The sequence below is a fragment of the Coturnix japonica genome, chromosome 13, assembly GCF_001577835.2.
Source record: "Coturnix japonica isolate 7356 chromosome 13, Coturnix japonica 2.1, whole genome shotgun sequence".
Taxonomy (NCBI): Eukaryota; Metazoa; Chordata; class Aves; order Galliformes; family Phasianidae; genus Coturnix; species Coturnix japonica.
Window position 1 is genome coordinate 3705449 of NC_029528.1, and position 27750 is coordinate 3733198.

At 40.8% G+C, this 27750-nt stretch overlaps 2 protein-coding genes across 7 annotated transcripts in view; one reads left to right on the forward strand and one right to left on the reverse strand.

Annotated features, from left to right (window-relative positions):
* Positions 1–74: 74 nt before the first annotated feature.
* PKD2L2 (polycystin 2 like 2, transient receptor potential cation channel) lies at positions 75–11898 on the forward strand. Of its 3 annotated transcripts, none has more exons than XR_001558142.2 (14): positions 75–155; positions 872–973; positions 1057–1184; positions 2072–2328; positions 3040–3261; positions 3622–3850; positions 4357–4527; positions 5505–5686; positions 6447–6564; positions 7263–7364; positions 8152–8225; positions 8327–8396; positions 9115–9264; positions 9725–9814. XR_001558142.2 is itself a non-coding variant. In XM_015875681.2 (14 exons), the coding sequence occupies exons 1-14, from the start codon at positions 89–91 to the stop codon at positions 9837–9839; spliced, it is 1941 nt and encodes a 646-aa protein (XP_015731167.1). In that variant the 5' UTR covers positions 75–88; the 3' UTR covers positions 9840–11898. The 3 variants fall into 3 exon arrangements, 2 of the variants coding, with proteins under 2 accessions (XP_015731167.1, XP_032303379.1); XM_015875681.2 differs by having other exon boundaries at positions 9161–9264; positions 9725–11898; XM_032447488.1 differs by having other exon boundaries at positions 9115–9830.
* FAM13B (family with sequence similarity 13 member B) overlaps positions 11216–27750 on the reverse strand; it is a 39951-nt gene continuing 23416 nt past the window's right edge. For 2 of the 4 annotated variants that reach the window (XM_015875675.2, XM_015875680.2), the window contains 14 exons: positions 26661–26728; positions 26141–26195; positions 25501–25648; positions 23166–23231; positions 21789–21999; positions 19880–20009; positions 19357–19438; positions 18864–19093; positions 18605–18688; positions 17403–17498; positions 15159–15242; positions 14902–15074; positions 14395–14496; positions 11216–13520 (listed from right to left, as the gene is read on the reverse strand). In XM_015875675.2, the coding sequence (XP_015731161.1) occupies positions 13397–13520; positions 14395–14496; positions 14902–15074; positions 15159–15242; positions 17403–17498; positions 18605–18688; positions 18864–19093; positions 19357–19438; positions 19880–20009; positions 21789–21999; positions 23166–23231; positions 25501–25648; positions 26141–26195; positions 26661–26728 (1653 nt within the window). In that variant the 3' untranslated portion in view covers positions 11216–13396. The remainder of the gene's footprint in view (positions 13521–14394; positions 14497–14901; positions 15075–15158; positions 15243–17402; positions 17499–18604; positions 18689–18863; positions 19094–19356; positions 19439–19879; positions 20010–21788; positions 22000–23165; positions 23232–25500; positions 25649–26140; positions 26196–26660; positions 26729–27750) is intronic. The other 2 variants (XM_015875677.2, XM_015875678.2) reach the window with 2 other exon arrangements.

Consider the following 27750-nt stretch of genomic DNA (forward strand, 5'->3'; position numbering starts at 1 on the left):
GAAGGGAATTCCCGGAGCGGAGCACTCCGCCTCCAGGATACAGCGGGCTCCGGGCCGGCCGTTGCGATTCGGCGGCTCCGGGGCCGCCATGGAGCCCGGCACGGAGCCCGCGGCGGAGCTGCAGCCCCCGGTGACCGTGAGGCGGAGACGCGGAGGTGCGTGAGCGGACACGGCCCCGCCGGGCTCACGGTGCAGGGCACGGCCCGGCTGCGCGGGGCGGGGGGCGCAGCCATGGCGGCTACCTCAGGGAGCTGTGAGGTACTGATGGGGTGATGCGCTCAGGGCTGGCTGCCGTCACAGAATCACAGAATTATCAAGGTTGGAAAAGACCTATAAGATCATCTAGTCCAACCATTGCCAATACTTCCAGGCTAAATCATATTCCTCAGCACCACATCCAAGTGTTTCTTGAACACTCCCATGGTCGGTGACTCCACCACCTCCCTGGGCAGTGCATTCCAATGCCTGACTACTCTTTCCGAAAAGTAATACTTCCCAATGTCTGGCATGAATCTCCCCTGGTGCAGCTTAAAACCATTCCTTCTAGTTCTATCACTGATTACACGAGAGAAGAGGCCAACCCCCAGCTCACTACAACCCCCCTTCAGGTAGTTATAGAGAGCAGTAAGGTCTCCCCTGAGCCTCCTCTTCTCCAGGCTGAACAATCCCAGCTCCCTCAGTCTCTCCTCATATGGCCTGTGCTCCAGACCCCTCACCAGCTTTGTAGCCCTCCTCTGAACACGTTCCAGGGCTGCAATGTCTTTCTTGCAGTCATTTCCAAAACCTTAGCAATATGTTTTTTTCTTTTTTTCTTTTTCTTCCACCCCCTTCCCAATTACTTCTTTCTTCACCCTCGTTTCCTCCCCACCAGGTGCTACAACATCCCGGGTAACTTACAGCAAAGAAACGGAACTGAAGACGACCCTGGTAGAGCTGCTCATCTACATCACCTTCCTGGTAACCCTCAGCCTCAGTAAGTCCGTGCACAGCGGGGCCCTGTGGGGGCTGCAGCCTCAGCGCTCATCTCCTGCCATTCCTTCCTTCCTTCCTTCCCAGTGACCTTCGGCATGGTGAGCACCAACATGTATTACTTGAATAAGGCGATGGAAGACTTCTTTGTGGAACGCGCCTCCGATAGCGGGATTAATTTCAGGAGTATCGGGAGCCGCGATGACTTCTGGAATGTAAGGAGCTCAGTGCGGATGCTTTCTTAGGGAGCAGCCAGTTGAAGAAGCTGCTGGCATCAACTGTAGCATAAATTCACAGCACTGCATTGCTCCTGGTCCTCCCCAGATCCACCTGCTGGATTGCTGCAGCTCAGGAAAGATGAGCACTGCCTTAACATGCACTGGTAGAAATGCTGGGTGCAAACAGCAATCATGAAGGGTGAATGGTCAGTTAGGGAAAGCAACAGGCCAACCACCAAGGAAATGCTGGGCTGTATCAGTTTTTTGGTGGCATTGTGCTCCCTCGTATCATCACATCCATTAGTTAGTCCATAAAATAACGAGTCTTTGCTATACAAGTGCACAGTGCTGCACTAAAAGCAGCTCTAATGGCCCTTCAGATGGTTCCAAACTATGGGGACGTGCTGTTTTTCACTCTATATAATGTTCTTCTGAAATGAAGAAAAATACAGAGAGGATTCCCCCACCTCCAAAAACAAATGCTTCCTTTGGGCTGAGATCACTAAAAGCCTGGTCAGAAATACATACCTCAAAACAGAGGTAAAACAACAAACACCTGTTAAAACAACATAGAATGGCTGTGTGTTTAAACATGGGTTTGAAACTCAATGTAACCTTTCAGTGAAGCTCCAAACAGATGTAGGTTGTAAGTCTAACTCTGGATAATCTCATTGTATGGCTCTGGGAATCGCACTGCATGGGGAACAGAACGGACTCATAATGTAAAGATCTGTAAGGCAGCATGCATTGAGCACTGTTTGTATTCTACCTTAGACTCCGTAGCCATAAGCAAGCTGGGAACCCTGTCGAGGTTTTTCTGTTAAAAAGGAGGGTGACTGTGGTACTTCCAGCTCCTGATTCTAAAACCTGACTTGTGCATACAGTACGCAGAGGGGCCGCTCTTGGATGGACTCTACTGGAAGTCATGGTATGACAAAGGCACAACAAATGACCTGAAAAACACCAGCTACATTTTCTATGAGAATTTACTGCTAGGAGTAGCCCAGATCCGCCAGCTGAAGGTGCGCAACAACACCTGCTCCATCTACCCCTATTTCCGGCCTTTCCTGAAGAGCTGTTACTCCCGATACAGTTACCGAGCTGAAGACAAGTCCGACTTTGGTCCAAGCAACGAATCTGAGTAAGTCATTCCACTTATCACCACCGTTCTCGAGTATTCTCAAGTAAAAGCTGTGCATACAATGAACTACGTTTTCTCCTGGGTTTACACAGAGATAAACCATCGATCTGATTTTATGCTGATATTGTAGACAGGAATTTGGCATGGGAAGTTTCTAGTGGAGAGATGGGAAGAGCTGGGAACAGTGAGCCAGCAAAAATACATGTTAGTAAGTCTATTACCGTTAACGCCTCTGGGGAAATGCTCAGTTATACGAAGCCTTAACTTAAATCACATGTGAATAAACTAGAATCGTGCTATGGTGTTGTGGAAACAGAGCCAAAGGACTGCTTCACACATTTCGTTTAACCATGACTTAAGTCAATGAAACAATAGGCAAACACGGCACAGCAACAACGAACTGCATAAACCAGAGGTGTTCCTTTTATGTGTGAAGGGTTTAAGGTAACAAACCATCTAGGCCACACCGGGCAGAATCCAGACTGAGAAGCACATCTGTGAATGTACAGAGTAGATACAGAAATGGGAACGTTTTGAGGTCACACGCCTCGTGCTTATTTCATGGAAAGACAATGTATTATTTAAATGCCTGGATTAAATGGTCCAGGAAGAACGCAGCAGAACACAAGAACTAATCAGAATAAAAGAAAAGTTAAAGCTTACTTCAGTGCACTTCCCATAGGCTCGCTGCTTTCTTTTCCTGTTTCTCAGATGGAAATATGTTTCTGCCTCCTCTTTATCCCCGTGGTACTGGGGATATGTGGGCTTTTACAGAAGTGGAGGATTTATAGTCACCTTACCAAGATCAAAGGAGGAGAGCATGGAGAAGCTGACGTTTCTCAGACAAAACGGTTGGATCACTCGTGGAACCAGGGCTGTATTTATCGACTTCTCGACATTTAATGCCAACTTAAACCTCTTCTGTATTGTCAGGTGAGTTCTTACCTTTACTGCGTGTGAAATTGAGCTTAGTGAGGCATGATGCTTCTTTAAAGACACAAAGAAAAACCGATCACCTCAGGCATATACAGCCTTGTTTCTCAGGCAGTAACTGAGAAGGCAGTAATTCATTAAAGAATACAGGCGTTCATTTAGTGCAGAGTGGACCCAGAACTACTTTTTTCCTCCAGACAAGGTGCCTGCTCTGTACAGCTGATTGCTGCTGTCATAGGAATAGATTTCATAGCAAGGGCAAAGTCAAGTTAGGTATATTAATGAGGTAATCATTGATAGACTATTAAGGTCTGAGCCAGTTAAAGGGATGGTAACTAACACGTCTCCAACCTTTTCCAGGTTGGTGGTGGAGTTCCCTGCCACTGGGGGTGCTCTCACCTCCTTCCAGATACAGTCCGTGAAGCTCCTCAGATACATCTCCTATTATGATTACTTCTTGGCTTCTTGTGAAGTTGCCTTTTGCCTCTTCATTATTACATTCATAGCCCAGGAAGCAATAGAAATAAAAAAAATGAAAATGGAGTATTTCAGACGTGCGTGGAACTGGCTGGATATGCTGTTGATACTGGTGAGCTGCTCCTCAATCCTTTTGTGCTTGCCAGGCCAGGCTGGCACCAGTCAAGACACCAGTCAAACCAAAACCACCCAGACCCCTCTGCCTGGTTACAGCCACTCACCTTCTGTTCTCCAATGGAGAGGCCCACCACACTTTAGCACCCCTGAGCTCTTTTCTAACCTTCTTGTTGAGGTCTGTGGCCCCATGACCTTTCCACTGTCTTTCTCACTCGTCTTGTTTTAGTTGCAGAACAGGGAAGTATTAGCACGTAATACAGTAAAACTGGAATGTATGCAATATGCTGTAGTACAAATCCAGCATTATCACAGTACAAGGAGAAATAATTTGGCCAGTAAAGTCTGACATGCAGTTTATAACCAATCATCTAAAAAGCTCAGGTCCTTCAAATCTAATCAAGAGCCTGTTGAAATCAATACAGGCTTTCCTTTGCAAAATAACAAGTCAGAAGAGGAGGTGGTATCTGCTCTTCAGTTTCACTGGCTTCTGCTTTCCTACAGGTATCCATCCTTGCCATTTGCTTCAATATCTACCGCACTATAGAAGTGTCCCTACTAATGGAAGAGCTCCTTTCTGATGCTCACGTTTATCCAAACTTCTATTTCCTTGCGTTCTGGCAAGTCATTTATGATAATATGATTGCTGTCAACGTCTTCTTTGCTTGGATAAAGGTATTGGCTCTTACTATTTTTATTTTTATACTTGAGAAATGTCACGCTTTTAAGTTATAAACGTTCACATTTTCATGGGTGAACAGCAAAGGTGGGGCTAGAATGGGGAATTTTGTTTATGAGATTCCCGGAGAGTTTTAAATGATCTTGTTCTCATAAACATGGGTCACACAAATACCAAGGCCATCTCAAAGAAATCTGCACATGGACAGCTGTCTCCACGTGAACAGCTGAGAAACAGCCATGAGCCAAACAGCCTCCTGAAACTCCAGTTTTTCCTAGACTCAGCGTTATCAAGGTCACAGCCTGAACTACACAAATGACACGGCTGTAATAGGTGAAGCTATTTACAGTTTTCACAGCCTTTAGTTTTTTGTCTTCCTCCACTTCCAAGGCCGAGGCTGCACGAAGCAGCTGTTTGAGAGCACTGACTGTTAACCACCGGTGTGGACAGTCTTCCTCATTACATCTTTTCTGCGCCCCAGCTGCAAGTTGCCCTGCATCATCTTCCCCACAAACTGATTATTACTGTCACTTTGGTAGCACAGCTGCCATCAGAAGAGACTTTTGTTCAGCCTTGTTTTCACAGGCAGAGTGAAAGAGCTCCTCACCTGTCTGCCCGGCAGGAATCCTCAGGTGCAGGAGGGGTGATCTATCTTGAGGTCTCCTTGCCTAAGGCTTCACTTCTGCCAGAGCTGATTACACACAGCAGTACCCAAAGGCCTGTCTGTGAGCCCCTAACTTTAGCACAGAAGCCCAGTAGAAAATTCCTCCTCCCTAGAAGCAATACACACCTAATTCCAATACTCCTCATATACAGGCCATTAACATCTAGCATGCAACTTACATCCAGGTAACACTTAATGTGCTAATTAGGACTAGATAACCTTCCAGAAGTTCTATTACAAGAATGCAATACATTCTGACACCACCTTCCACCCCGTCCCCCCAGTAACAACGTGCTCTTTCTCTTGCAGATATTTAAATACGTAACATTTAGCAAAACCATGAGTCAATTGTCGTCCACTTTATCTCGCTGTGCCAGGGATATCATTGGATTTGCCATCATGTTCTTCATCATTTTCTTTGCCTACGCACAGTTCGGCCACCTCGTCTTCGGGTCACAAGTTGATGACTTTTCTACTTTCCAAAACTGCATGTATGCAATTTTCTGAACTTTCTGATGCAAAACCCCTCAATGAGGGCACAAACAGCTTCTGATAAGCAGAACTTTAAGAGTACAGTTGTCCAACTCCCAGGTCCATTTCGTAAAGTAAAAGCAATTCCGTTGGCCCTTGTTCCTTCCTAATTTTTTTCAGCCACTCACCATAGTAAAATCATCCAGTTTTTGTTTGTGATGCTTCTTGCACCCACTGCTCACAGTGTGCACTGTGTTTTAACCTACAGATTTCAGCAGCGTTTTCATGTAAAGCTCTGTGCCAGTTCTGAAGCTGTTTTGCACCCACTTGGACGCAAGATAGTCCTAAGATGCTGCAAAATAGAAGAATATGTATCTTCCCTAGAAATTAAATCCCCTTTAGGGAGACCCAGGGACCTGTACTACTACATTCTATACTAACACAAGATGAGGGATCCTGTAGTTGGAACAAAAAGAAAACAGTTATAAAAATACAAAACAATTAATTCAACATAAAAGCATCTTCTCCTACAAGACATTTAACCAGTGCCTCGCACTTTTAAACTCTCAAATACGTGCCAAATATCTACTTTACCATTGCAGTGTTGTGCTGGTATCTCTTGACTCACCATTACTGCAGTCATTGATATAAGTCTCCACTGCATCTCACTAACTGTCTCGAGTTGGGTTTGTTTTTTATTCAATAATGTTTAAAGTACTTTAAAAGAAACCGGTCACAGCCTCAGTGCTCTGTGTTGTTTTGTTGTTTTTCTCCTGCCAGTTTCTCACAGTTCCGCATCGTGCTGGGAGATTTTAATTTTGAAACCCTAGAAGCAAACAGTGTCCTTGGACCTATTTACTACATCTCGTTCGTGTTCTTTGTGTTCTTCATCTTGCTGGTAGGTAAAAATGTTTCTATGTAAGCAGTAGAGAAAAATGACAACCTTCTATTGCATAGTGCTACCCCAGGAACACACTTTTGCCTGTAATGCTTGACTTGCCCTGTCTTCCCTTCATCACACTTAAGCTGAAAGACAGTCTGGATTCTTTAGCACAAGCCCACAAGGCACTTCACAGCTCTGTCTCCCTCCAAAGAGCCAAAAAAGGGGTTTTTGCACCATGGAACAAACACATTGTGCCTTTCACTCCACTGCACCATTGATTTCTTGAGATTTTAACTTCTGAAAACTTACTTGGAAGCTCTTGAGAAGTGCAGAGTTTCAGCCTTGTCAGGTGGAAAGTTTAAAGTCTTCAGTGGGACTCTGTAGTTTCAAATTGTAGACCAGCTGGATGTGTGTTTTCATTACTTAGGTCTGAAATGCCACTTGAAAAAGGCACAATATATATAACAGGAAATCTGTCACTCCAAGGAGGGGGGGCCTTTTAGCCAACACTGCTCAGGGGAAACAGGCAAATCCTGTCCCACAACAGGAGACTCTCAGGGAATTTAAACGCATGAGAAGCGTATCTGCACCCAACAAAGCTCTTCCAATCCCATTAGTTACATGCCTTAGCTCTGAACAGTCCCTGAAACAATGAGCCCAGCGTAACAAACACGAGTTCCAGAAAAATATCTAACTGCATATTTCCTGTCCAGAACATGTTTTTAGCTATTATAAATGACACCTACTCAGAAGTCAAAGCAGACTTTGCAGTGATTCCCGATCAAGAACTTCACCTTGCAGACCTCCTCAGACAGGTAAGTTAATGCTTTTGTAAGTATCCCAAAGGAATCAAGATCAGAGGGGGGATTTCTATGCTAAGAGCCTTAAGCAGCCAGGCCACAACCATTGAAGAACACTCAGTAGTTGTTTTTTCCACTTCAAATGTTTGATGGATAACATCCCTGTTTGATGGATAACATCCCTCTATTAAACCCACTGGAGCTCCTAATAAGGATTACTGACTCAAGTAGCATGAGCTAGGGAGCAGGAAGCTACTTTTTCTTGACCCTTTTAAAAAGAGCATTGAAGAACAACCTGATTTGTGGTAGATTCTGGCATCAACCTTTTTCTAAGCTCTCTTCTGCTATTCTTCCCAGCTGAGAAACTAAAGTTGTTCTCTGCATGCAAGTTTAGGGATGTTGCCAAGTGAAACTGAAGCAAAGGGGCCCCACACCAAAAGCCTACACTTGGCTCTTCTGTGGGGATATCATCACTACATGAAAAGTACGGTTTAGTTTTCCCCACCCAGGCTGATTCTCCTAATCCTAGTCAACAGAAAGATGAAAATGAATATGCTGGGAGAGCAAAACCCGTATTGGATTTGGCTGGATAGCACCTTCTAGGATTTAACGGCAAGTTTAAGATGTAGCAAAGTGCGTTCTCTGAGTCAAGGGAACCAAGTAAGGACCAAGTCTTATGGGGTTTCTTTTGAATTGCCAAGCCATCATGCTGAGCGGGTTTGTTACTCGCACTCAAATCCTTACAGAGAAGGGTCTCTGGGTAAATATAAACCAATTAACGTGCTCAACATTGTTTGTCCAGAGCTACCATAAAGCCCTTGTCAAGCTCAGACTGAGGAAACCAGATACAGATGTAGGAGATGAGACCCTGGAATGGTAAGATCTCAACCCAAGCTAAAGCATTCGCTGTTCGCCCCTGGGCAAAGCAGAGGCTTCTCACAGGACTTCTGTCTTTTTTCATTTGTGTGAATGAGAAGCGAGGAAACTCCATCCACTAAAAGAAAGGACGTTTCCAAGCCTTCCAAAGGAGACAAGGCTCAAGAAAAGGTAAGGTTTATTTTTTTTCCTGTATTCTTAGGAACTGGTTACACTTCAAAAGCTGATGCCAAGGGAGTCACAGTTGTGCCCACTATTACTTACAAAAGCCTTTTCCTCCACAGAATGCTACTTTTAACATCATAGGAATAGCAAAAGATAAAGCTGTACATAAATGAGATTCACTTGTCGTGGCCAAAACATTAAATGGAAGCTTGTCTGGGCTCTGTTCAGGCAAAGTCATGAAACAGAAGAGCAGAGGTGGCAGTGGGCTGCAGTCGGTGTCTCAGCAGGAGTAGAAAGTTGTGAGGTGGGCATTTGCCCAAACGTTAAATGGGTTATGGAAAATAAACCTGTTTTAGAACAGCCTGTTAGCTCACAGGCTGTTTGCAGCACAGCAATGGCTGTTTCCACTTGCTTTACAACAAGGTTTCCAGCAGTTGTTGGTAGATCCATATCTGGCATAAGCTGGTGCAAATACTTCCAAAACATCTTTAAAATTGTACGTATCAACTGCAAATAGGAATGAACATCCCCACAGCTGGCTGTGAACACCACTCTGTGCAGTGGCTGCAGTCTCACATCTGAACAGACACCTCTATTCTCACATTCTGTCATTTCGAGGCAAAAGGAAAACCCGCTTTCCCATGGGAATGTTTCTCCCCTGGGCTGCACGTACCTTTTCCTGCTCAAGCACATCCCACTGCCTGCATGACTGACACTGTCCAAGATTTCTCTCTTTTTTTACCCCCACCCGCTCCCTCTGGTGCTGATAGAGGCATCCGAAGTCACCGAAGTTACATAGAGGGAAAGAGAGTTTTCATCGCTCTGACTCAAGCGTTGCGTCTCGGAGCTCTGTCTCCCCTGCACAATTTCAGCAGTAAGTGTTTGTGGGAGCCCGTTCCTGAAGTCTTACTCCCATCCCTCTGTGCTGCATCAGCCCTGACTTGAATTAGCTAAAAGCTCCTACAGAGCAACAAGCTGACACACAGGAGAGCAACAGCAAGGCAATGAACTTAAGGCTTTACTCTAAATGTTCTTGTACAGCTGACAACAGCTGCCCTAGGAAAGGGAAGAAGGCAGAAAAGGGAATACATTTAGTAGGGCAGTTGTTGAGGTGTTAATCAGGATTGAGGTGAGAAGAGAATTCAAAATCTTCTCTTCTAGAACATCTCATGGCTGCCCAGAGGGTGACAAAGACTGCAAGGCCTTGTGCTTGGGGTGGGGTATTTCGGGACTCAAGGCCCTTGGCAGCAGACACAATATGAGCGAGCAAACACGAAGGTTACAAATCTAAGGGGAATGCATCACAAGGATCTGTTCCTGTGTTCGTGTCACAGGCTCATCAGACGAACATCTGAGTTGGAGAAGGAACTAAACAACACTAATGCAAAAATCAGCAGGATTATGAAAAGCATGCAACAGCAGAAGAACACTTCAGGCAAGACAGCATAATGAAATGGATGAGCTCATCTGGAAACAGAAATGGCCTTAATCTTCATCCAGCTGAAACCCAAAGAAAGAAAGAACAATTCTTCCCCTACACCTTTAAAGTTTTTATGTGTATTTATATTTGTGTATAAAAAGTAGACCTGTTATTAAAGGTACACCCATGGAACCTCACAATCTGGTCTGTGAGTTTCAGACAGTTCTTCAGCCTTGCTCTCACCAGACTTCTGAGCAGGTATCCCTACAAGTTTCCTACTCAGCTGCCTCATTTCGGAGCTGCTAAGAGCCACTGATACAAGCAAGAGGCTCCAGTAACCATGAGAGCTGGCAGCCAGCTGCTCCTTGGGCCTGCCTTGCTCATCTCAGTCTTTAGCTGTGAGTTCCAACCTGACCTTCAGGTGCCAAGTAACAGTCCAGCATGTGGCCCATTGACCCTGACTCCCCAGGACCACTTTCTTTAGCCAGTACACTGCTGGCAATGGCAATGCTCATCGCTCAGCAATTCTTTCAGGCACCCATTGCTTCCACCACCACCTCCAAGCCAACTTAAGTCTTCCAGAAAATAACAAAGACTTAGTGCTTAATGGCTGGAGCCGCTAGAGGGCATTGTGCTTCTAACCTGAATTCTTAGAAAAAAAGTCTCTTTTTATTCCATTTATACCCATTGCCTTACAGACACGGTGTTACCTTCCAGCCAGACACGATCTACCCATACACAGCCATTAATCCACTCATATGTAACTATAAATATTTGTTCTTTGGAGAGATTCAGCCACAGGAGGAAACAAAACAGAACAAAGCAGTTCCAAACATCATCTGAACATGCCATCACCAACACGCTATGAATCATCCATTTGTCAAGAGAAAAAGCATCCTCCTGTCCACAAGTGTGTGCAGTGACAGTGTTTACTAGCCACAAACACAGCAGTAACTGCTTACTTTGAGGTTTACAGATCATAATAGATAGACAATCAACTTCTGCTCATCAGCTGTCAGTGAACTAACCAGCTTTCTCCCAAAGTGGCTCCTGCAGGAACAGGAATTGATCAGGACTCACAGTTTCCCCCTGCACCGTCACTTAGCAGGACCTGCAGCCCCCACTGCAACACACCACAGGTCAGACCAGGCAGGAGCCAACGTGGTCACTTCGCTGTTGTCTCTGCTGAGAGGCAACATCTGAGGAGGCAAGATGAGGCTTAAGCTGCTGCAGGTTCATTAAGGGCTGTCTCAATGGCTCTGCTGGCAGACTGTGTGACTCAGACCTGCCTGAACAACACCCTGACACTACAGACACAAACAGGAATACTGAAGGACTCGGCACTTGTTTTTAAGAGGTGGTAGAGGGGGAAAAAAGCATGATGAGGAACGAAGATATATGACAATAAAGGTTAAGGTATTTTTATTATAAAAGTCTATACAATGAGCACCAGACATAGCAATGCAATTACATCTGGTTTAGTTATATATATATTCCATATCTATATATCCATATAGATATATAGGTTTTGCTTTTACCAAAGTAAAACTGTTATATCACAAAATGCCTAATTCTACCATTTATTTATTGCTCAACAAGGATGGCACAAAACACACTCGTAGCATAACTGTTGCCATGCTTATCTACTATACTGAATAAACAGCCAAACACTGCATAACAAACACAAAGCAGCTGTTAATTCTGAATTGGAATCAGTCTGATCACTCACTCACTTATAAAAATATTGGAATCATATAGATTTAAGCATTATAAAGGAGGAATATATTATTTAAAACATTTAAATAGTGCATATTGACATTCTGCATGTGGTATATAAAACACAAACATTCATGTACAACGCTATACAGTACACATTAGTTTCAATGTTTGGATACACCCGTGTCTGCAGACTGATAGAAAAGGAACTGAAGTGTACATTGCACAATGAAACTGAATTAAATGGATAGACGCTCTCACAGACTACTTTAACCTCATCGCTCCCTACGGTCCCAGACCATCTTGCCATTAAAAAAAGAAAGGCATCCCACCAGTGCTCAATAGTTTTAGTGCTTCTCTTCTGAATTCCAAAACCACATCGCCTACAAGCAGAATAAAACAAAACAGGAAGGATTCTACAGTACACAGATGAAACCTGAGCACTAAAACGCTACTTCCAATCTATTTCATATGCTTCATGACAGAATAGCAAGCCTATGAGGTTACATGCCAGCCACTTCTTACTTGGAGAAATTCATTTTTGGTCTTTCATAAAGCAGTGTGAATAATAGCTGGGTTGACATTAGCCAGTCATAAACACATGCAGTGGGAGGAGGTGCATGCAAAACATGGCCACGATCAAACTGATACACTGAAGGAAAAAGGAAACCAACTGAGAAAGCACCAATCCAAATTAACACTTAAGATTTCGCCAGATCAAAACCAGCTGCTGATGGCTGCTGCAGAGCACAAAGCGAGCTAAATCATCATTCAGCACAGCAGATGTGATACTCAAAACATTATTTAGATTCAACTGTGAAGCTAAATCATGCAAGGCCCATAAACTGTTTTGCTTATATCGTAAAGATTAGATATTTTTATTCTCCAACTGTAAAACAAAACCATGATAAACAGCAGTAATTCCTTCACTCAGAGCTGCCCGTTCAGCCTGTGGTGCGCGTTAACTACGCTGGTTTTAGCCCTTATAGCACATTTATTTCAGGTACTGCGGGTTTTTAACTGACCTCAGCCAGCACTTTCCTGCTGGAGCTACACAAGACCGAGCAACACCAGATTCCTCACACACTGTAATGTGCATTAAGTTCCTCAAATCTGCTGAAAGAGGAGTTATGCAGGATCCAACTCAGACAAAGCACTTTGCCACCACTAGCTGATAAACCAACAAGGTTTACAACAGTCACGTAAGACTTGCAGGCAGCACGTGATACAACTTTTCAGCTTTCCAGGTTTTAAAAGACACCACGTAAGGTCACTTCCTTGTTTGTCCACTGCCATCTTTACCTGGGTAGAAACGTGACCACTAACAAGCTAAATCCATAGATGTTAACTGTTACTGTCACAGATGCAATTTAGATTACTAGAAATAAAAGTTGTTCCACAGCAGTTCTTTCAAAGGGATTACAGGTTGGCTTTTAAACATCCCAGGAAAAGAAAGATGTATTTTTAATTTGCTTTTCCCCCCCCTACAATAATATAGGCAACAGGAGTACTTCAGTACAGCATTACAGTATAAATCATTTCTTCTATAATGCAAAAGTTTGGTAATAAAAGTCTCGGAGTTCTTGAATGCCAAAGAACAAAACGCTATGGTTGCTTTGGAACAAGGTGGATATATCCAATACAAAAGAAATTGATGGAAACTCTGCTAAAGTCAGCGCAGTATCAAATGTATGGATCTTATTTGCTCTCTGGACAGAACCCACCTACCCTTCCAACAGCTTAGAGTGGCACCACAGTAAAGTGCACAAACTGCATTCTTTCAACAGTGCATGATATATGAACATAAGCACTCAGTAAGTACAGTGGTAATACAAGCAAAATGTTATTCAATGGTTTGGAGGAACCTAAGTTAAATTGATTTTGAAGAATCTTGTTTGCTGATAAGGACTTCTAACAGCCTAAGTTTGGCTTTAATTTTCTTGTACTCCCTGTACTCATCAAGCATTGGAACCCGGTCTTCTTTCTGCACATTCCTGTAGGAAGAAACACACAAGTTTCAGGATAACGCTCCGTGATGCAATGAACCAAACAAGAGCAGAAATGTGCAGTTATCTTAAGAGAGGAAAAGAGACGTCTGCCAAACAGTTCATCAATTACACTGTCACATTTTAGGCCCTTGCAGTTCAAATTGCCATCACCTAAAAACACCCCACCTGACCGACAGCTCAGCAGCATTTATCCAGCACAGCTTTAAAACCATCCTCTATGTTCTGGAGTTTTTATTTACAGGATATGAAGGCTTTCACTTCTGGTTCTGTTTATACACCAAACAACAACTCAACTAAACTGAAGTGAACTTAAATTTTCACACTATGTGGACTGACTCACAAATTGATAGCAGAGAATTGGTCTTAAAATAAATTACTCAATTAAGAAGATTTATTTTTAGGCCAACCATTCGTTATGGTTGGCCATTAAAGTCAAAAGGAGTTACGTCTCCAATTCAGCAAGCGTATGACAAGGCCACGCTACTGAAATTTGTATGGCTAATGGTCCAGGAGTTTTCAGTTAAATGAGAAAGCAATAAGAAGTGTATTGAAACGAGTCAAGAAAACGGCTGCCGCTTCTTAACACGCTGTTTTATCATGAGGTGATACACCCTGAAAAACCTCTTTGATACTTCTTTCATTTTCATCACTATGCTCTCCAGACTGTAACAGGTGAAACAAGGCCATAGAGCAGACTTCCTCTGCTACTAAAAACACACAACAACATTGTCTCCCTCCAAGAGGGTGTTACAGTAAAGATCAGACTGTAATTCACTCGGCAAAATCCATAAAAAGCTATGGAAACATTTGGCTATAAAAGTGAAGCTGCCATCCAGCATCTGCTTTTCCGCTAACAAACCTTCCATTCTGCTGATAAAACTCCTCTTCAAATTCTCGCAGTGTCTTGCGTAGCTTCTTCTTCTCGGCTCTGGCTTTCCACAGCTGCTCCAATAATTCAGGCCTGAAAAAGATCGTCGGCCATACAATAAAATTCAGATTCTTCAGAAGTCATTCAAAAAACACCTGAGCTAACTGAACTAATACCCAGTTCACCCTGCTTGTAAGGCAAACAGAATCTGACTGTGAAATATTGAAATTCAATCGGTAGTTAATAAAAGGGTGCATGTTTTCTGCTCTCTTTGCAGCTTGAGTAGGCTGGAGAAGATTTAGAAGATAGTAAACAATTCTCTGAACACAAAAAGAACTCAGACAATGTCATAGGAAATAATGCTCACTCAAGCCAAACAGCTCCTGAGAAATACTGAACATGTCATTCCTTCCCACCCAGCACCATATTTGGTACCATGACTAAGTGCTATCAGTACAACTTCTGTAACAGAATTGGTCATTTCCTATTTATACCCACATAGAAGCAGCTCGGGTGCTTGACAGCCTGAGGTCCCGGGTCAGTTTCTCTTGACCATCTTCAACGTCAGACTCCGAGTTCTCAACTGGGCTTAAAACAGACTGTGTTTGGACAGCAGATTTTAAGATATCGTTCAGGTCTGGAGACAAACCATCACTTTCCTCCTCTTCTTCCTGAAAGAGAAAGCAGAATTCAAACAAACAAACTCCCTCCTGTGAGGGCTGGGAGACACATTTTGTAAAGTGCATTGTACACACCTTAATTTCTTCAAAAAAGTGGGCAGTTTCACCTTCAATGATGGGTTGTAACATCTGCCCCCGCCGCTTGGTTGACGGTGAACCCTGCAATAATTCAAGCTCATTTAATTATGTGCAAATAGACATTAAATGATGACCACAGTCAGAATCCTGTTCAAACCACCTAATACTTAACGGTCTGTCTTTTTCCCCCAAAAGAAAAGGCTACGAACAGACTTAAAGAGCATAAACAAAACTGCCCTGAAATCCAAAAACTCTGTTGCCCCAAACTGAAGTAAATGCTGCAGCTTATCATTTATGTATTGAAACTCTTATACTCTTCTTTGAACTTCCAATAAAAAGCAATTGCCCCACATGTTGTGAACAAAATCCATAATGCTGAAAGCCATCTCTGAAATTCATTCTTGTCCCTCCTAAATTACAGAAAAAATGAAGCTATATAAGGCCAGAGACATTTTGTATCTCTGGCCTCGAATGTGGTTGGAATAATTCTGCCAGCTTCTCTTTCCAGATTACCCTGAAGCCCAACAAGCTGTAAAAGTAACCTGTAGCTCAATATCTGTACCTGTTGAACTCCAGTCTAAGCACGTGCCACTCTGAGGTACAGGTGCTGTTGTCAGCTGCCTGTTACACACATGCCATTATGCTCTGCTCATCCCGTTATGGCTGGACAGGATAAGCACTTTAAACTGATAGACTTTACAAACAGGAGAAAGGTAGAACATGAACACACATAGACAATAACCCATCAGAGAACTTCCATTAGTGATAGGAGATTCCTGCTTCTTGATTTCCATACAGGCTATGGGTATATGATCAATACCCACAGATACCCTCACAGATATCTCAGGGAAGCAATTGCCACGTAATTTAAAAAGCAATTGTTTAAATACCTGGCATAAAATATAGCCGACCTACAAGCTACCATTGAACTACCCCTGGCAATTAGAGAGCTCCACTTATCTGTCTTACACACTTCAATAGCAGAGGCCTGTGAAATACTTTGCCTGTTGCCTACAGCAAGAACAGTTGTCACTAAGATCTCTTCTAAGTTTAAAATTCTTCCAGCTGAACATTGACCATCACTTTGTTTCACAGCTTAAATAAAAAAGACTGACATTCATAAGACTATGGATAACATGATATGCATCTCATTTGAAGAGCTGGATTTCTGATGAGAAATAAGACAAAACCCAACCAGTCAAGGACACCAAAACCCAACTGTGGCTCAGCAGTCATGGAGAAATGCTTCAGTGTATCAGAACAAATTCTGTGTTTACGGAATTCAGAAATGGATTCTGACATCGAGTTGCCCTGAAAGGGGACTACAATTTAAATCATGTTTTCCTATAAAAACAACTATTCCTTTTTCCTTATGGATTTTGAGTAATCTTGAACTGGTTTCTTTATCTCAATGTTCTTTGCCTGAAGCAGCTGGTTAAGAACAGTGAGAGTCAACACAGACTGCAGATTAAGTTACTGCTGAGTAAGCTAGTGCCCAGTTACTTAAACTTGATAGGGAACTGCCTAACAGTGTGCAGCCCCTTCCTTCTAAAAGGGTTAATAGCTAATATCAAAATTCCAAGTCTGAGTCAGCGTGCAAGAGAACAAGACAGCTATTTGGTTGTCAGTCCACAACTGCCTTACAGGTCACAAGAAGAAAGGTTAACTCAGTCATTTTGAACAATAGGGAAACTTTTCTTCCTTATCTCTTCAAGAGGGGAAAGGGAAGAAAAAGCACTGCAAGCTAGAAGGAAATGAAGTGAAAACATGACAAAAGAGCAGATGATGCACAGATGCTGCAGGCAGGTGTCAATAACATGGTTCTCACTAAGGAAATAAAAGTGAATGAAGTGATTTTAATGGCCATCCCATCACTCTTGCCTCTGGTAACAGTAATCTACTTCAGAACAGAGGCAAGCTTTGTTACAACTGGTGTTACTCTTTTACAGAAGACTAATACCATACACACTGTGGATCATACCTAGCAGGGCGACTTGCAAATGACTCAGCCAAGGAAAGTTACAACAACTTGTTTACTTCCACTGGGAACCATTTACTTCCTCAGAGCTGTCAAGGTAACAGACAGCCTTGAACTGCTGAGTTCTCAGCAGTAAGCCAAACGCCTCAACTACAACACCACCTTATACCTTCTAAAAGAAAGGCGTGTTTTATTACTAGCTCTTCTAAACCCGTACTAGCAGTTCTAAAAGGGAAAAAATATAAATAGCATGTTTTACTCACAAGAATAGGAGTAATGCTTGCTCTAGTTAACATTTGTTTTACAAGTCTGTATCTGTCATAAAGTGGCTTCACAATATGTCTTTCTTCTCTAGTAACCTAAAGGCAGAGAAACCACAGAATTAATTATACCAGTCACTGAATAATATGCAAGCAAACAGAAAGCATTATGCTTCTCATGCCAGGCCACATACATTCCAATTAGGAACATAAAACTAGTTTGTGTGTATGCAATGGAGTTTATGGAAAGGAAAGGAAATAAGCTGGTGTTTATTTCCCCTTATTTTTCCCACTTTAAACTTCTTCTAGAAAAATACCGAGTTAAGACTCCTTAAATGTTAGATGAGCTTCAGTAGAAGTAAGACCTCTAAAGACCCTTAGAAAATAAGGGGAAAAAAGGGACCAAGAGCTGTGGGAAGAGACTGTAACTAGCAATGATGATGACTATACAGGAGTGACAGGAAAAAAAAAAGATGAAATTGTAGATAGATTTAATCTGACACCTGATTGTACTCTCAAATTCTAAAAACAAGGAAACTAGAAGATTATCATCAACACTTACTGGCTCTTTCTCTAAGGGGTTTGTAGAGTCAGTACCAGTAGCACTAACACCATTATTCTTCTTGGGCTTTTATAACTGAAAGGCTTGATCAGATGTATGCAGTAGTGCTGATTACTAAGTTGGTGCACAAAGTCCAGAAGGCTGATAGAACAATGTCTGCAAGCATCTTCTGATTGGACAAGCAAATGCTTATCCCTGTGATTAAAACCTCAGAACTCTAGATACCTGCTGCCAGTCAGTTCCTCCAACTTCTATATCCCCAATTATATAAGATATCTGCTACATACTTCAGAAAAAAGTGTCTCAATGTTTGTTTCTGTGAAACCCATAATAAACTTACAGAGTTTTACCTAGAAAATTTGCTTCACAGAAAAGTACAACACCAACCTCCACAAATCACTTTGCAAACTCCAGTAAACCACTGATCTGTGATAAAGGGCCTACGTAAAGAATCAATACACAAACCCTCATTTTCAGCAGTTAATGCAGTAGTTTCATTGGATGGCAACGTGGAAACAGACAGATCACTGTTTGGAAAACAATAATAATCAGGTATTACTGATTATTATTATTACTCCTGCACAAGAAATCCCATAGTCTAAGTGTACATTAGCACAGTTTGATGAAGTAGAAGAGGTATTACCGGCCGTCCATGTTGACTTTCATAATACAGGAGACTTTTCTGGAGAGATGTTTTCTCTTCTACCAAATGGTCCTTTGTCATTTTCTGTTGTTAGAAGAATTGTTCGTATTAATCAAAAAGTCACCTGAGCAGTTTCTCCACTGTATCAGCTACAAATGCAACTTAACTAAAAGCCAAGATTAATTAATACCATACGTCCCACCTTGATAGATTTAAAGCTGTTCAATATTGGCATTAGACACCATAATCTTATGCTTACTTTTATATCTTCTGGCAAACATCTCTCAACTCGTTTTTCCTTTAATCTTTTCAAAATGAGTTCAAGTGTAGCTTCCTTGGTGGGCTTCTTCTCTTTCTGCACAACCCGCATCTCATCCCCATTTTCTTCATCTTCTTGGTCAAGAGAGGAACCAAAGCTTTTTGGTAGAGTGTTGCTTCGTGGACGTGCTTGAGGTATGAATTCTCCATCTGAGCTCTTCTGCTTTGCATCTGAAAACAGAGAAACTACGTAACCCAAAGGTTTAAGAGAACCAATTCTTTCAGTTTGTTTAACTGCAGAATGAGGATCACAGCCACTTACAAAGGTAAAGTTTCTCTTCTAAAAACAAAGCCACAAAAATCAATTTCATTTTGCTTTTGGAATAGATCAGAATCTAAAAGTTGAAGATTTGAACTGTCCTGTGGAACTGCGCTGAGTTATGACTTCTATTTCAGTCATACATATGATTTGTTTTTGTTTTTGCATTCCTTACCTTTTATTTGCTTTCTTAATTTGGTAAGATCGGTCATCCATTTTAAAACTTTTGGATTGGCTGCAATATCACTGTAGGAGGGCTGAAAAGTAATACAAAATATTATATAAACATGTTTATAAATAATCTTTAACATTTCATAAAGCACGTGGCAATATTTATGGCAGCAAAGATGACCAGTAACATCAATGTTGTTCAGAACAAGATCAGATCACAGTGCCAACGTAATGAGCATTTGTGAAAATAAGCTTGAAATAAGGCACCAGAAGTTGATTCAGAGAGAAATGAAGATGCTTTTGTTTTTCCATTGGCTTCATCAAATATCCCTTCAGTCTAACTGAACACCACCACCTGCCCATCAGGCACTGTAGCATGTTTTCCTCATACGGTTGTTCAATTTGCTGCAGAAAGCAGCATATAACAAAACTACTCCATGAGCTCACAGTTCGTTTTTCAGTGATGAAACAAGAAGTAACTTGCCCTACCACGCAGCCATTTATCCTGAATAAAAGCAGTAACTTACCTTACTGTTTTTCTCTTTTTCAAATTGTTCCTCAAACTGCTTTATTTTTTTCTGTAGTTTCTTGACAAGCTGATAAGGTGTCTTGTCTTCCCTTTTGTCATCTTTTGAGCTGAAGGATGCTCTTCGTGTTCTGTATTAAAAACATTTTAAAATGTAATTTCAAATGATTAAGCCAGTGCAAACAACAGTGTGTTAGGCTAGCAGATGACTAACTTGTTTGGTTTGCTTTTTCAGTTCATAATATATTCTTCTCAAGCTTTCAGTCAGAGCTTCTTACATACTCAATCAAAGCGCTACCATCCACTGCCTTCAAAATACGATGTTATTTTCTCCTCTCTGACTTCAATAATATCCCTAACTGAAATAGCTCTTTGGTGAAAAACACCATTTGAAATTCAAGTACCGTCAATTACATTGTCATTAAAACTGCTCAGATCTTTCTGGTGGCTAAGTTGCTTATCTAAATTACAAGATTATCTGTACTTCTTGAAACATTTGGCACAAAACACAGCCTAGTCTAGAAGCTAACACTGAACAATCCTGGTAATTAGGCAGCTCCACTTATCTGTCTTAGATAACTTAATAGATCCTTATCTTAAATAATGATAACAACAATAATAATATCCATCATCTAATCTGTTTGGCTTTCTAATACATTTCTGCAGTATGCAACTCTGGTTTTCAGTCTCTTATTGCACTCGCTCAGCTCCTTAACATTTGTGCCTTATAAAAACTCTGCATTTCAAGACTACACCATAGGAATTTTCTAGTATATGTATTACACAAGGTGCCTAAAAGACCTCTTGGTGCAGCCAGTGACATCTACATAAGTCAAGATATAGTATTTAGAAATAATAATCTGATCACATACTAGTGTAGATCCTTATTAGTTTCAGAATGAGAGCAGCTATTAGAATCAGCACTTTTCTACAGGTCAGTCTCATACATCATTTTAACAGTACTCATCAACTGCAGTTCGCCACTAACAGGAGAACATTTGGGAAAGCACCTTTTGTATCAATGAACTTACGACAGAGAATTGGAAATTCTGGAGTTGGTCTTTCCTGTTCTAAATTTTCTCATTTTTATGGGATTATTTCTTCCCAAGTAAGCATGCTGATTTTTTTCTCAAATGGCTTTTCATATTAGCAGAATTATGAAGTACAGGCCACAGGTTATTTACAGTTTTGGAGGTCCACACAAATAACTTGCAGCTTCTTTAATTACAACTCAGCTTCTACACGCTGGGTTAAATTGGCTTCATCCTCTATACCGGCAAGAGAAAACCTTCATCAAAAGACCCTATAACTTCATTGTACTGCTGTCTCACCTCTTTCCCTCTAACAGCTGATGCTTTCCCTTCTGAATGAAGTCCAAATGAAGAACATTCCCAGTTTATTACCACATGTTTTTGTTGCAAGGATTTGTGTAACCCAGCTCACTTTACTGGGAGTGGATATATGAAACAAACAGGAAATCTCACAACACGAAAACTGATACTCAGGCAATTGGAAAAAAGTTACATTAAACCACATCATAGCATCCAGTAAAACCTGGTAAACAAAGGATATAAATAATGTCTTCAGACCAGGAAGCGGCATTACAACAGGTTACCAGAAGCCCAGTCTGAATGCCAGGGAAAAATCTCTGTCCTATTTTTATACTCTTTCCCTAAGCACCTGCCAGTGACCACTTTGAGAGACAGCCATCCCAGATGGATCTCTGGTCTGACCCAATATGGCAATTCCCAGGTATGCAAAACAGCCAAATGGCCGTATATTGATACATTTGACCTTGGTTTTCAGTTTATTTATCATACTATAACGAACTCACGATGTTTTCAAGCAGTGGAATTTTCATACCAGAAATATCTGCCACAATACCCACCAAATTGCATTTAAGTTCATACCTAACGAAAGAAAGTGCTTTGGATGAAGAATCCAATGTTTCTGGATCATGTAAGAAACGCTGGCTTTGCCCAAAGTCCAAACTACGATGCGACAATATGGGGTGACAGTCCTCCTCCAATGGATGGTTGGTCATTCTTCCAGCCTGTGGGGAAAGCTGTGCTTCTCCAGATTCACTGTCTTCCTGCCATGATTTAAAAGCAGGAAATGGATCTGTAAGATAAAAAAAAAGGGAAACAAAATGGTGCTTGTCTGTTAACAGAACTATGAAGAAGAGTCAAAAGGAAACAATTGTGTATGCGATTCTTAGTCTTGTATGCTATAAAGGATGTGGTGTCATACACAAAGTGAATAAAAACAGTGGAATACATCAGAAAGCTACAAATTCTGTCATATAACAATTGAAAGAAAAACATACTGAAATGAAGTATGCACACTAGGATCCCTTTTTCAAAGTGTTTCTTAGGAGTATGCGTTTCTGAACAGTTCAACAGTGTAAGAGAGCGTTACTTATTTACTTATCAGAAATGTTATGGTAGAACAACACACTTATTGCCTCTTGAAATGCATTGCTACAGAAATTAAGTTCCATGCCTCACATGTGAGCTCTGAAAGATTCTCCTCTTGATTTTGAGCAAGACAAGCCTGATAATACCTCTCCAGGTACAATACCACTTACTTTGCCTTTTTAAAGGAGTGTTGTTGGTGTGACTGTTTTTGTTTGCTTTTCCGTTGCTGTTGTTTGTCTGTTTGTTCTCTAATATATGTATAGTTTAAACCCAGCTTGACACCACTGAGAAAAAGAGATATTTTAGTTTGTGGAAGGGGAATTCTTTCAGGCAAGGGATTCCAAAACAATTTACTGATTGTTTTTTCACTAACCAAATTAAAAAGTTGGTTGCTGTGATCCCTTACAGTTCTCAGCTATCGTTGCCTTGCCATCTAATAAGAAGCTGACGATGCCCTCCAAGTACTTTAATTGAAAATCTCCCCCTTCCCTTTCAGAAGTTTTGCCCAGTATTTTCCAAATCAGAAATCTTGAAAACTGGGTTCAAAGTGTGCAGAACAACAATAAAGCCCACAAAGTAATCTTTGAAAAATAAATGAATAAGTGGTAACCCTTGTACCTGCTTTCCAGAGCGCATTCACTAAGAACTATGGCAGTTTTGCTTAGGGAATTATTTTTGTTCTTTCTTTAGTTTGTTAAGTTAGAATCTTGCTTGCGTATGCAGTACAAGATACAAGGGGGCCCTTAAGGAAGAAAAATATTGCAAATCAGAGCATTCCCAAATAAGGGACAGCAGGTGAAGGGTTAGTTAGAAAGCAAACCATAAACTATCAAAAGGCAGATAACTGAATGTATGGCGAACCATACTTACCCTCCCCTTCTCTCTGCAGATGCATTGTTTTGAAATCAATGAGGGGAAAAGTGATAGGGCATGGCGCTAATAAAATGAAAAAGAATGGCAAAAATACTAAAGTGAACACACAGCACAGTCAGAACAAACCATACATAACATGTAAAGCAGGAAGATACAGTACCAGGGGAAAAAAAACACCATATTTTGAGCCAGGCCCTGAACACTCTCAATTCTCAGGCAACTGCAGTGGCAGGTAACGATGCTCAGACCTTTGTAAGTTTGAGCTGTTTACCCAAAAGGTTTACAGAACAGAAATAGTAAAGACTTACTGCCATTTAATAAGAGTCTCGTGCATCTTCACAGTAACAAAAAACAAGTTCCACATACAGTTCTGTTCATAGCTTGTAAATAAGAGATGGCAGTGATTTCCAAAAAGAGGATGAATACAGAATAAAAATGCTCAAACACAGATTATCCAGTCTGCATTTCCCCCTATTAAAGCAGCAAGCATTTTGTGCTCATTTTCAAGAACCCCATAGACTACAAGTCTTTAGAGGTGCCATCACATAGGATTTAATAATCCAAACCTTTTGAAAGATTTGGACCAGCAGATTTCTTTGCAAATCCAATGTAGTTGAACAGAATGCTACAAGGACTTGCAGTGCCTGAGATCCCAACAGCCATTCTAAAAAGGACTGAAGAACAGCCAAAACTGAGAACTTCACCACACGCAAATACCACATCTTGGAAAACACCATGATATTACTACTGAGAATCACATAGCATAAATTTATACAGGTATCCTACATTCTCTTTGAAGTAAAGATATACATGTATTTGGATAAGCAAAACCAAAGTAACTTCTATGAACAGATTTAAAGAAACAATGGAAATGGAATCCACACGTGTATTGAGAACATGTACTAAAAGTTAACACAGAGACTGTAACAAAACATAACATGCAAGTAAGCAATGTAAATAAACATTGACAACATAAAGCAAGTATTTCACAGTGAATCAAATTACAAACCTCATCATTTCTAAAGGGTTAAAAACAAAATTCATGCAGGGAATTCATTTGGAAAACAGCCAGCTTTGGTGACAAGTTATTGTAAGTTACCACTATTGGAGCTTTGGGAGCTTTATGTGCTGTCACGCTACAGTTTCACATTGCACTGCTATACCTCAAATGTACGTAGTTTACTGCACTAAGTTTAATATTTCTAACACAAGATAAAAGTAACCACATTCATTCTCTGTTGCTTGTGCCTTATTGATGCCTAACGACAACAATTTAAAAGCATCTACAAAAAATAGCTGCCACTGGAACCATCAGTTGGAAGTTAAACATAATCCCTGGGTAGTAAATCTGCTTTAAATCTACCACTTCCCATTGAAAATTAGTGGATGGGGGTCACTGTCCTGTTGGTGACAGTTCACAGTACTTTAAGCAAACTAACAAGTGGACTTTTTTTTGTAAGGTTGATGATTCGGATGATTCGACATGACAGAAGAAGAACAGCATATAAAGAACATGTAAAAAGACAAGTACTTTGCAAAGATTATCAGCAAGTGTCTTGCTGTGGTTAGAGAACAGAGAAGTTATGATTCTATACAAGTAGAAGGACAGCATAAGCAGTCATTTCCACATATCTGAGCAAGGAAGTTCAATTGAGTTATAATTTCAGGGACTTGCTACACCTAAAGGCCATAAGGAATAAGACCATAAATGTGTATTTCACACTTCTTTCTCTTCCAGAGATCATATTGACTGTTAACTTGTACTTGAAAATTTAGGCTGTTTCACTTTGTCTAGTGACCAGGAAACCAATAATGGACTTTTCTGATGCTCAAGACGAGGCAACCAACAGACTTCTCAGACTAAATCAAATGTAAATGGCTATGCTTAGTAGTTCATTGACCTTAAGCCAAATTCAGCTACTATGAGAACTTCAGCAACTCGGATCGAAACAAAAAGAAAACCACAAAATTCAACATGAACAACAACTGCATCATAAAAATCAAAGTATTTATAAGGACTCGTGTGAGAGAGAATCCAGAGGATCTTAAGTCACTTGAAAAATACATATGCAACATTTTTTGCATGAAGCTTAGGCTCTTCTGCTTTCTTTAGCTGTTTTGTTTTTAAGTCCCTTCTAAGTTGCACAAAGATCTGAAACAAGACAGGACCTATGCTATACACAATACAACCGGCCATGTCATATAGGAATGTTTCATTCAGATGAAGCTAAAGGGGAAGTGTACAAGTTACCAGAGTGCTTCTCTTACTTCGTAGAGCATTTCATGTATTCGAAGTAGCTGAGTATATCATGAATTAAAGAGCAAAAATTACCTTCCCATTTGTCAACATCAGATGCATTCTTCAGATCTAGACGTGGTACTTGGACACTCAGAGCTTCCTCAGGAACATAAACGTCACCATCCCCTGACACCTCTGAATCAGTATTTGCATTGAGATCGCAAGCTTTGGTACTTGAATCCTGTATAAAATAACAGCACAGAACAATTCCATTCTTATTTAGCAACTGGAAACAAATTAATTATTTAGTGCTACTCCTAGAACTTCTGGAAACTCTTAAATATATACATATGTAGATATATACACGTGTATACACATATACATAGATACACACACACACACATACATATATATATACACACACACTTCCTTACTCAAGTAAGGTGCTCCCATGTTTCACAAGGAACTACAAACAAGCTCCTTTTCCCCTCCCACAGTATTAGCCAATTATTGGCATGACAAAGCATTTCTTACACGAGATACATAAGCATAAGCTTGTGTTTCAGCCCAAAATTTCCAAAAGCTGGATAAAATCTGGCAGATTTTGCAGATTTTGTGGCTACCCAACCAACACAACATAGATTACTAAGAGTTACATTCACAGGGATTTTTTTTGCATGACTGTATTTATATTTATGAGATTTTGCATATATAAATGAAATCATCATCTTACCAGGAACATTTCTGAAGATATTCTATCATTGCCATCAACCAAAATACTATTTTGCCTAGAAACAAAACAGACCCAGTTAATATTTTAAATGCTTTTCACTCTCACATACAGTATCCAGTTTTAGCAGATATGCAATTGATTTCTTTAAAGGCATCACTAGAACTCTGGAGAGCAAAAGTTGGGTTGCTTGGGGGTAACAGAGGGTGAGGCCCTCTGCTCTTCACAATTCCCAACTGAACAGCCTAGAAATAGAAACAGCGCAAACAAGGAATAAATATTTTGAAACAAATGAACTCAAACTGAATGCTCCAATCAGTGCTTAATTCAATTGCATATGAACTTGAAATTTTCTGGCTAATTACTGTTACCAGCACTAATTCCCACATGGCTGAGTGATACACTGCGCCAAAATGTTTTAAAGAATATCTTTTTTTGTTTCTCTTGGCAAACTGATTCTGTTACATTCTCAAAACTCAAGTTACACATTCTGCCACGTAAGTAATAAATGAAACATTCCTACCTTTCACTATTATTTTCTCCATCAACATCTGCATCTTTATCACATTGGTTCAATAATACATCTGCAGGCTGTTGGCAAAAAAAGGTCATTTAGAAAGATTGAATATATTTCTGTAATTGCGGAGCACAAAGAAGCATTTCAAGAATGAAAAACACAGGTTGCTATGCACGTGTAGAAATCACACTGTTTAACCAATGCAACACTTCTATATTTAAAGTGATGTCAACAATTCAGTTACTCACTAGAAGACCAACAGTGAAATCTCTATCTTCAAACACACCATGATCAAGAATTTAAGGCTTAGTTGTTTTGTTTTGTTTTTAAGGTAGACACCAACGCTGTCACTGCAAGCTGTCAGAGCATGAGTTTGGGGTGACAGGAAATACTGCCATGACTCTGAGTCTCAGGGAGAACTGAGTGGGATGCAGATTTGGGCTTAGTGTTATATGGAATGAAAAAGGTCTGACAGACTTCCTTAAAGGAACTTCTAATCCCCATTATTAAATAAAAGAGAAGTAGAATTAGAAGGGGATGAAGAAAAGCTGGCACTTCTCACCACCTCACAGAGCAAACTCAGATTAATTTACATCACCATCTTGTACACTAGAAGTTGACACAAGAAGATTGCTTTAAGTATTTAAACCAAAGCCCAGTGTTTGCTTCCTTTGAGACACACCGAATTTGGGAGAAAATAACTAGAAAAGTGTTTTATACCCTCTGGAGCAACACATTACATTTTATTTCAGACTTCAGGAAGTGGGCCCAGCTGGTCTTTTAATATTATTTTCAGACATTTAAAAGTTGTTCTGAGCTCAAATATATATTGCATTCAACAATTTAACATGGTTTCACATTTCCCCTTATCAGACATAGCTCCATCATTCTCTTAACATCATTTCGGTCCTCAAGCCAAATTCCAATTCAAGAAAACAATTTCTTACTACACTGCACAATAGCTTTTCTGCCCTAGAGAATGACTGTAGCTGCAGACTCAGTGGCTCATTTTTCTACTTCAGACCCACAGGAAAGCTCACATACAGAAGCTCATCTACAGCCCTTATGCCCACCAACAAAAGTGCATCTGTACATG